General features: G+C 43.7%; 1 gene segment (V, D, J or C); it reads right to left on the bottom strand.

The window, feature by feature from the left end:
- Positions 1-313: 313 nt before the first annotated feature.
- Positions 314-9551, bottom strand: LOC118842031. The segment is given in 7 exon segments: positions 314-2070; positions 2391-2521; positions 6462-6788; positions 7768-8088; positions 8474-8797; positions 9081-9386; positions 9497-9551. Coding segments are annotated over 7 exon segments (1548 nt in total).
- Positions 9552-11081: the final 1530 nt, after the last annotated feature.

The following is an 11081-nucleotide window of genomic DNA, read 5'->3' as shown; positions in this document are numbered from 1 at the left end:
TTTGACTCTTACTTCTTTCATATCCTGTGGATTCAGCCTTAGTTGACTCAGCTTCACCAAAAATACCAATTTCCTCACAAAGGGTCATAAGAACCGTTAGCCCAATGACCTTCCTGGTTCAAGGGCCAGAGTCAGCTCCTCTCAGTGAGAATAATTTTACAGAATCCAATCATTCCACTGAAAATTCTTGAGTCAAAACATTATTAGATACTCCCCACAGCAAGAAAGACATATTCCATGACTTTAGAAAGTAACTTTTATTAAGATAAAAAGGGAAAACAATATCAGCCCTGAAAGAGGAAGGGTGCCCAAGTGTAGATTTCTGATCTCGCTGCAACGACAAACACAGAGAGACAATATCTGCTTCCAGGTTTGATGGTCCCCACCCCTAATTGACCCCAGCTTTGCCCAAAGGTTCCTCCCTTTTGTTTTAGAGCATAGATTGGGGTGGACTCTGAGCTTTGGATCCAGCTGGGAAGAAACACAGATTTTTTTTTTTGCTAAAAGATTGCTTTGGCCAGAAAGAGATGAATAAGTGGATACTTTGAAAATCATCTCTCAGAGTCATAGGAACAGTTGTTTTTCTTGTCCCAACAAAAGGGTTCAGGGGTCATTCTCTCATAGAGGAAGCTGTGTCAGGGGGAGAGTAGGAGGAGTGGAATGGGACCCTGTGGTGTTATGTGTGTATGTGTGTGTGGGGACCCACAACAAATGAGGCTGAGAAGCAAGGAACAAATAAAGCTGGTTGTGGATGTGCTGCAATTGGATGACTTTGCTTTGGCTACAAGAATTTATATTTGCAATGATAGTAGACTTGATCCAAGAGAAGGAGCAGGGCAAGGCTCTGAGAGATGAGCTCTAAGCTGGTCTCTGGTTTCTAGGTTTCTGGGCTAGTTTTTATGCTATGGCCTAAATCTGAGCTTGGTTCTAGGCTATGGACTGGATTCTAAGATTTGGGGTGTGGAATGGACTATGTTCTTGTATTTATTGAATGGGATCATTGACATAGAAGGGACCTTAGAAATCATCTAGTCTTACCTTCTCCAAGGCGCAGCGAGGCTCAGCGTTTTGCTTAGGGTGACAGAAATAGTAAGTATCAGATGCAGTATTTGAACTTGGATCCTTTGATCCAAGGGCTCTTTCCCATATACCACACAACCATTTGAGCTCTGATTTCTGGACTATTCTCTGTGCCATCCTGAACTGTTGATTGAGCTGGCCTATGGACTCTGGTTTGAATTGGATTGAGATCTAGTAGGTTCAGGGTCTTAATCAGTCAGAGAAGGACACCTGGGCCTCATGGGTGGGAGTGCCCTGAAGTGGCCCACCACATATCCTTTCACCCAGTCTCCTTCTGTAACACATCCTCATTTAAGGTTGCATAGTTCCTACTCTGGCCTGATGAGGCCATTCCTAAGGAAATGAGAGAATGGGACAGAGGGAGATGGCCTAGGATTCCGGCATGGGGGGCTGGGGCAGGAAGGTCCATCAAGGCCATAGATCAGTTGAACAGTCTAGTCTTTGGGTCTGGGATAGGGGCCTCTCTGAATCTGCTACAAATTTACTATGAGGCTTAGACAAGTCACTTCCTTTCTCTAGGTCTCCATTTTTTCCTCTGAAAGGTGAGTGGCTTATGTCTGTGCGATTTCCCCTAGCTCTAAGACTCTGACTCAGACAGACTCAATGCTATGAACCCCACTAGAGTTGTGGCTCTTGACTCCTGCTTAGGCACATCTCATCTTGGACCCAAGGCAGGAGGAAGCCTTACACTAAGGGACCTCATTTCTTGTCCTTAGGCTAGGCCTAGGGACAGCGTGTGTTTTAGAAGTTAGGGAAACTTTATGGCCTAAGGTACAGGGGAAAGAAGTCTTGAACTCAGTGACCCAATTATGTTAGGCATTTGTCCACTTGGGAAGAGATCTTCATGTTGCTGGGTACACTTGCCCCCCATGGAGTCCTGGGGCAGGGGCTCCCCTAGTCTGAAGTCTAGGTGGCCTGCTGGATCATGTTCTTGTAGTCATGAAAGGTCCCAGGCTTCAGTTGCAGGACTGCAGAAAAAATCCACTTCACCTAAGATGAGATGGGGAGTTAGGAGGAGAGATGGGGAGATAGGAGATCAATGAGGATTATGACAAGTTTGAGAACTAAGGGCAAGTTTAGATGCTATCTTTCCTCTTAGAGTAGGAGCTCCCTGAGGACAGGATCCCTGACTCCTCTTTCATCTATGTTCCCTTCCTCCCCCCAGCTTTTCATCTTGGAACTTTCCTGGAGGTGCCCTTGTTGAAACATTCCTGTGATGGGAGGGGAAGAATAAGATGAGGAGAATAAGGACTAGTGACAATGATCACCATGTAAGGAGCTCCCTTTTAATTCCTTCTGTGTTGTCTGACCTTGAACAGGGTGACTGTGGCACTATAGCAAACGCTGAGAAGGAAGAGGACGATGAAGACATAGATGGTTGTCCAGAGCCCATCCAATTCCTCATTCTCCATTTCTGTGCATATGTCCTCATGACTCATATCTGCAGGGGCAAGAGGTTCATCAATTCATCTTCCCTTTTTCTTCCCTTTCCTCTCCTCTTTATCTTTCTTACCCTTCTGTTCCCTGGGCAAAGATATTACCTGGCCCCAGTTATCAGCCTTTTCTCCCGTCCTTAGGGTGTCAATCCATCTGTCAAGAAGTACTTAGAAGTTCTGTGTGTCTAGTCCCACATAAGTCTTACTTTTTGGGAAATGAGAGAAATCATAGCCACTGGCCTGAGGAGGTCACAGTTTGGACTTACAAGACTGTGTTGGAGCCAGCTCAAATTAGCATGTGAACATCTACTGCAAATCCTACAAATTAGGCCTTGATTTGTTATTTTGTTGATTGTCCAGACTTAAGAAAGTGATGGAAAATATTAACAATGCTTTAAAATTAAGAGTGTATCATGCATACTAGTTAAACATTTATCAGCATACCCCTACTCGCACATATTTGCCTCAAATGCAGACTGTCCTATCTCATTATCACATTATTCTCAACTCTAGGAGCTACAGCAGACTGTGAATCTAGGGATAGAGGGCAAGGTCAAGTTTGACAGCATTCAGTGAGGTGCAGAGGACATGATCAATAAATATGAACACACATATACAACACATAAATAACAATAACAAGAAGGATATCTTTAGTTCTCCATCAGTATAAACTAAGTGACAGAGTAATAAGAAAAGATCCCTGTGGACTGGGATAATAGTTGGAAGGGCAGAGGGGAAAGAGGAAGGGGAAATTCTGGTCTTTAGCTCCATTGTGTGATCTTTGACAAATTACCTTCCTTATCTGACCCTCAATTCTTTTAGCTATACAATGAGGCAGTTGAACTATATCAGACCCTTCCAGCCTAAGGACTCATCCAGTTCTAATGATCTATGATTCAGAGGTTCCTGAATGTGGGCTTAAGATATATGAAGGACTATAAAATTATTATAAATGATCTGTGAATATGAGCCAAGAATCATCGTTTTCACATTTATTTGGCTACAGCAAAAGATGCATTGTGAAAAAAACTGCTGTCATATGGATGAGGGTGTCAATGACTTTTTTGATATTAAAAAGGAGTCTTCATATTTGAAAAACTTGGAAACAACTGCTCTAAGGTATACCAATCAATTTGTAAATATAACCAGCCTTAATCTTTGTGTTCCATGTTCCCAGGGCCCTACCTTCAGGAAGCTTGTACTCAGGGCTGGGGGAAATGACAAAGAAGAATCAGAATTGACAAGAACAATGTCTTAGATCTTTCCTTTTCCATACTAAACACACACAATTCTTTCAAGTTATTCCTATTATAGGGTTTGCAGTTCCCCCTAACCATTTTTTTGTTGCCCTCCTTCCATGTTTTCTTTTTCTAATTTTTACATATGCTGATTCCTTCTTCCATGTCCCTCTGGTATTCCTCCAAGACTGTATGTATGTTTGTAGGGAGGAAGGAGGCAGGAAATGAAGGATCTCTAGTGACTTTGCTAAATCTGTTTTCTTTACCTGGAATGCCCTCCCTTTTCCAACATCCATAAACTACCAGTCCTTCTGGTGCCAGGAATGGTGTAGTGCTATGTACATGGTAGGTGCTCAGTATATATGTACTAAATAAATGTTCAAGTTTCACCTCTTCTAAGAAGCCTTTCATGAATTAAATGATTTTAGTATAGGTTGATTTTTTCTTTCTCTGAGTTCCTTTAGGATTTAGAGTTGGAAGCATACATATTATTCTGTGGTGTTTACTAAGTGTTTAGTGTGTGATTCTGTCTTATTTTTCCTAATCTGGATGGTAACCTTCCAGAGGGAAGGGACTGGGTCTGCCTCTGTCTTTCTCAGACTGTAAACTCCCAAGGATCCAGGTCTGTTTCTTCCCTATTTTTCCCACAGCAGAGGCTGTCCAGGACTGAAAATAAGGAAATCTAATTTTTTTTCTCTCTTGGGGCTTCGGGGCCAGTGGAGAGACTATAAGGCCCAGGCTCAGGTTATGAATCAATGATTCCTTTTTTTCTGCTGCTGGCTGGGGAAAGGCAATATACTATTCCTTCTGACATTTGGAAGGGATTTGGAAAGGGCTTTGTATGTAGAGTGAGGGTGTTCTTACCACAGGAGTTTCAAAATGCTCTGGGTAGTAGTGAAGGGCAAATTTCAAAATGGAACTGGCTGCAATTATCTGGAGACTATACTTCAGGGCGGCCTGTCTCAATTCTGAGTGTCTTTCTAGGCCTTGGCATCAGCCCCAGTAGGGAAGGGGGCAGGGAGATGGGGTGAGATCATGCCTGTTGATCTCATGGATGAAAATGGGACTGAAGAGGAGACACAGAGGATGTGAACATGTATGTATGTTAGTGTGAGTAGTACAATGTGAATGAATGCCTGTGTATGTAGCTTATTTGAGGACAAAAACATCTGTCTCTGAGAAGGATGGTAAATGTGTGTAATTATTTGTACACGTTTCATAATGCATGCTATTTTATTTGTATGAATATATGTATGTCTACAGGTGTGTGTTAATAGTGATATACATATATGTGCAAATATAATTGCACAGATTGTGTATGATTGTATGGAGGTGATTGTGTGTACAATCCTGTGGTTGTGTGAACATGTGATTTCCATATACTGTTACTAGTATGTTTTGTTTGTAAGAATGCATTGATATCTGTTGTATGTATTGCTATTTCTGAGTTGTTTCTCTATAGGCATCAGAAGCCCATGATCTTCTTCGAGATCTTTTATTTGAGGGCACAGGAGAAGAGTTTGTTTGTCTCAAGAAAGTTAGTGCATAATAAGGGACATTGTTTTCTGTGCAAATTTGGGGGTTCCCAGTGTGTTTATGTGAATGAGACACTAATAGAAAGTTTTATTAATAACAATAATGATAATATCTAGCATTTAAGGTTTCTAAAGGGCTTCTATGAATATGATCTCATTTTGTCCTCATGGCAACCCTGGGTTTTGTGAAAACCTGCCCTCTCAGCTTACCCGGTTAGCAGATCCAGCTAGCTTAGAAGACATATGGTTTCAAAACTGTATGAGTCACAACCTCCTTGAGCCTGTTTGCCAAATGGGGGTATTAATGCTTACACTACCAACCTCACAGAGTTGTTGGTGAGGAAATTGCTTAGCAAACCTTAAAGTGTCATGGAATATGAGTTGTTTATGTGTGAGTATAGAATACATCTGTATCCATGTGTGAATGTGAGTGGATGTCTGTGTGTACTTGTGTGAATAGTCGTGTGTGTTTATATAATATATAACAGTCACGTCTGTTCTCTTAGTAACACAAGCCCTGTCTCAATGTCTCTTGAAGGCTAAGGGGCCTGTCAGCCATATCTACTTTCTAGGCCTCAGCTCACCTCTACTAATGGAGTCTACTTCCTTCATTTTCTACTACAAATTTTCTGGGTACATCAGTCCTGAGGGGTGGTGATCAGTGGGTTGATTAAGACATAAGCCAACCATAGACTCTCTCTGCCCTCACTGACCCCTCATTGTCTCTGCCATAATAATGTCAAAGCTATAGAATCTGAGAAGCTCAGGTTCTGGAAGCGTAGAGGCACTTTAGAGATCTCTCTAGTTCAACCATTCTTCCAATGCAGGTATCACCTGTAATACCTATTATAGATAACCTCCTGGGTGGGCTCTTCACAAATCACCTAAATCAGGCCCTGAGGACTCTTTACAATCCTTTCCCACCTGATATCAGAGAAAGTCACTGTTCCCATTATCCTTCTTTCCACCCCCACCCCCCACCAAGAACACGTCAGTACTTGGCTCTGATGTAGACACGGACATATACATTTATTGGGTCAACTGCTGGGGTATTTAGACACAAGACAGATATATCCTCCTCTAGGGGCCCAGAATGGCCCCACATGAGGAGGTAAGGGAGGAGATAGGGAGGAGGAGAAGGGATAAAGGTCTGGGTCAGGGTAGTCAATTACCAGCTGAATAATGCAGGCTTTTGTCGAGGGTGCGGGTGCCAGGTAGGGCTTCATGCACCACACGGCAGGTGAATGTATGGCCTTCTTGCCAATGAGACCTGTTGACAACCATTCTGCTGTAGAGGAAGAAGGAAGGGTCAGGTCCATGGTCTTTGTGGGGCCGGGTGGTAGTATGGTGTCCAGTGTGGTCATCCTTGTTATCACGCAGCCATTGGACAGTGATGTCAGCAGGGTAGAAGGCCCGAATAAGGCAGGTGAGGGAGACAGTGTTTCCCTTTTCCTCTTCAGATGGAGGGAACATGTATACCTCAGGGGCTATACGTTTGCCTGTGAGGGACCAGAAGAAACCATGTAGATTAGGATCTATGGGTCTTTTCGAGATGATTCCACCCAGCCCTTTGATCCTCCCCGCCCCCAAATCTTCCCCAAATTCTCAGAAACTGATTGGGAAAGAGAGCCCTTCATTCCAAACACTGACTCCCAAAGCTTTCATGTTTTCCACTATGTTGAATCTTCTACTACTTTCTCTTACCCATTGATGTCTGTGGTAGGGGGAAGGGAACTTGAATGGGTACAGGATGACCAGAGAGTTTTGTCATTTCTACTGACAACTTATATATTAATATCTTTCCATTCACACAGTCACCATGTTGTTACAGGCCCTCCTTACCTCACACCTGAACTACTTTAAGAACTTTCTGATTGGTCTCCCTACTCTAGTCCATTCTCCCTTAAACTGCCAAAGTGATCATGTCTGAAGTACAAGTTTGACCATGTCACCACCCCACCACCCCAACCTCCAACAAAATTCAATGGCTCCCTATTATTTCTAGTCAAATATAGTCTTCTGTCTTTTAAAGCCCTTCACAATCCTACCTTTTTTTAAACTTTCCAGTATTCTTATACTTTATTCTCCTTCCATTTATTCTACAATCCAAATATTGTAATCTTTTTGTTGTTCCTCATACACAGCACTCAACATCTCCCAACTTTATGCTTTTTCACTGACTGTGCCTTATTCCTAGAATGCTCTGCCTTCTCACCTCTGCTTCCTGGTTTCCCTGACTTCCTTCAAGATAGCTCAAACCTCATTTTTTTGCAAGAGGTCCTTCCTGGACCTTCTTATGGCTAATGTCTTCCACTTACACTGTTTGTTTGCACATTACTTTTCTTATTATAATGTCAGCTCCTTGAGGGAAGGGATCATATTTTTGCTTTTCTTTGTATTCCCAGAGCTCAGTCCAGTGCCTATTACATAGTAGGGCTAATAAATATTTTCTGCTGTTGCTGATTGCCCCCTTCTTACCTGGAGCCTTGGAGATGGTCCTGATGAGGGGGAAGGGCAGGTCAGGGTGTTCCAAATGGCAAGTATATGTTTCACCCTCTACCCAGTCATCTGTCTGGACAGGCAAGGTTGAAGTTATTGTGACAGTGCCATTATACTGCTCCTTCACCACTGGTGAGCTTGGACTGACGGTACCTCCACTTTCTCGGGTCCAAGAAACCTTCACATTCTCTGCACTGGCCAGGTCCACTACCAGGCATGTGAGCACGGGTGCTTTGCTGACGTAAAGGTCAAAGGCACTAGGTGGACTAAGGTAGGCACTGATGCCCCGTGGGTCAGTGTCTGTGGGGAGTGGATTGAATGATTAGTGAATGGACCATCTTCTTCCACCCTGCTGTCCCGAGTAAGTTCTCCTGTTTGTTTGTACTCCCATGCTTATGTCCAGTTAGGGAAGGTAGGATTATACAGCTCCCTCTAGGTTAAGCCTATTTTCTAGCCCAACTTCCAACTGCTTCATGCTCCATATCCTTGACCTTCTGAAGCCTCCCAAAACTATAAACCCAAATTATCCCTATTAGGTGTGTCTGTGTGCCTGTATCTGTGATTGATCTGTGCTTATGTTTTTGTCTAAATGACTATATGTTTGTGTCTCTGTGTGTAACTGAGTTGTCTGTGACCATGATTATCTGTGTGACTGTGCAACTGTGTGACAATACATGGCTATTACCTGAACACTTTTGGGCATTGTCTCTATAGATGCTGCCATTGTGTGTGACTTGACAGGTGTAGGTCTTCAATGATGTCCACTGGCCTTGTGTGATGTTGAGTTCACTTTGTAGAGAAAAGGTCTGACTTCCTTCCCTCTTGGGCCTGGTTGTGTAGGGGAAGAGGTTCTCAGCTTCTTGTCCATCCACTAGCCAAGTTACTTTGACACGGGCTGGGGAGAAGCCAGATACAAGGCAGAGCAGCTGGATGGTGGAATGAGCATCTCCTCGTGGGTCACAGGATGAATGGAAGAGCTTTACTGTGGGTGGTATCACAGGGCCATTTTCTAAAAGTAGAAAACAAACCATCTGAGAGAAGCCCAAACTAAGAGGACTTTGGGGGAAAAGGGAATGGATGGGAAATATAGGGGATACCAGGAAGTAATTCCCACTCATCCTCCTCCTTCCATCCCATATTGATAGGAAAGTCTATTCTTAAAAGTCTCCAAAGAAGGAGACTATTATATCTTTCACTCTTGCTTTTCAAGAGGTTCACTTCATCACTGTCAGGAAGTTCTTCCTTATCTCAGTCTAAAGCATCTCCTGTCATCACCCCAGCCCCTTCCTTACTTGTAGGGCCTGTAGAGACATGTTTTTCGATTTTGGTGCTAGTAGGTAAGTGGTCCACGCTGCAGGTGAATTCCTGGGAACTCCCGTCTGAGATGGCAAGTTGGCTGGTAGTGGTATAGAGTCCAGATGTGGAATCATAGGCAGCTGGAAAAGTTGTGATTATCCCATCCAAGACTTCCGGGTTCCAGCTCACAGTCACTGGCTCAGGGAAATAGCCAGACACAAGGCAGCCCAGGAAACTTAAACTTTCAAAGTTGGGATCACAGCCGGAAACCAAGGGGAAGACAGATGGAGCTGTGCTCGTGGCTGAGGGTAGGAAAGGAGTCCAGAAATGGTCACTGTACCAGTCACTCGGCTGATTACTGATATCTCTTTCACCTCAAATCCAAGTGTTATACTTAGTTCTGACTTCTTACCTCTCCCACTGTCCTTAAATAACTTTTTAGTGTATGATATCCACTGATTCCCCATCTTGCTTGGCTCTGTGGAGCCCTTAAAGAGTGTTGAGTATGTCTGGGGTGGGAGAGGGGAGGACCAAAAGGAATTGAGCCTGCTTACTTTACTACACCCCAATACTGATTAAAGTTTTAGATGGAAGTTAATCACCCTCTCTGTACTTTTCATACTAATACCCCTGGCCACCGTGTCCAAGGAACTTCTAAATCTTATGCCTCACAACTCCAAAGATCAGAATATAGGCAGCATGTTTTCAGTGGTTGTAATTAGGACTAGAATTGTCTCTGACTTCTTCTCCCCTCCTCTTCTCAGTTCCTAGAGCAAACCTTTTCTATTTCCTTGATACTCTAATCTTTGGGTGGCAAACACACCAACTTAGGCCATACCTCTGGACTTGTTTTCTACCTCAACCATCATTTTGTCTAAGCCCCTCTTTCCACCCTCACCACACACTCATTCCAACTTGGGCTTTTATCTCTCCTCCTCCTCCACCTCTACCCTTGTAGACTAGCTCTTTCTCTCCCCACATTCTAGCCTGGTCCCTGCTTCACTATATCTTTGTTGCCCAAGAGCTCCCAGATGCCAGCCTTGAATAGAGCCAAAAATTGTGGCTCATAGTTTAGCTAAGGAAGAACTCTCTTCTTAGCTCAGTGACAATCCCCAGAATAGAACAGACCAAGAGTAGATGAATACAGCTCAGCAAGAAACATCCCACAGTCCAGCTAGGACCAAAGTCCAGCATAGAAATAGCTGCTAGTTGAGTTTAGGAACAGCTCCTAGCCCAGCCCAGCTCAAATCAGCCCAGGAGCAGCTTAAGTAGAGCTCAGGAATACTTTTTACCCCAGCCCAGCCCACCACAGGAGTAGTTCCCAAACTAGCACAAGAACAGGCTCTAACAAAACCCAGCATAGGTCCAGCTTTGTAGACCATGATAAGAGCATCTCCTATTAAATCCCAGGAACGAGGGACACCCACCCCCCAGCTAAGCATAGGAAGAACTCCCAGGCCAGCTCAGGCTTAGGGCCTACTCTACCTTAAGAACACCCATTAAGCATAACCCAAGAATAATTTCTCCATCCCATCATCGGAATATTGCAAGCTAGTCTATTACAGAATAAGAGTAGTTCCCAGTCAAGTTTAGGACCATCCCTTAGCCCAGCCCAGGCCAGACCAGTCCAACTTAGGGATAATTCCCAAATCAGTATAGGAACAGTCCCCAAACCTAGTTTAGGAGGAGCACCCCATCCTACCTAGCTAGCCCAGGAAAGTCTCTTAGTCCAACTCAGGACTGTCATTAGCTGAGCCCAACCAAACCCAGAATAAGAACACTTCCCAGCCCAAATCAGCCCAGAAAAGGCTTCTAAACACAACAGGGATATCTCCAACCCATTTTAGGAAGAGCAACCATACCATTTTACCCCAGTCTAGTCCCAGGACAGCTCAAGAACAGCCTCTGAATTATTAATTAAGGTGGGACTTTTTTTTTTTTTTTACCATTTTCTCTTTTAGAATACTAAAGTAATCAAGTGCCTTTGATTAAGTCTT

This window comes from Trichosurus vulpecula, chromosome 3, assembly GCF_011100635.1.
Source record: "Trichosurus vulpecula isolate mTriVul1 chromosome 3, mTriVul1.pri, whole genome shotgun sequence".
NCBI lineage: Eukaryota > Metazoa > Chordata > Mammalia > Diprotodontia > Phalangeridae > Trichosurus > Trichosurus vulpecula.
This window is presented reverse-complemented; position numbering and strand designations above follow the sequence as displayed.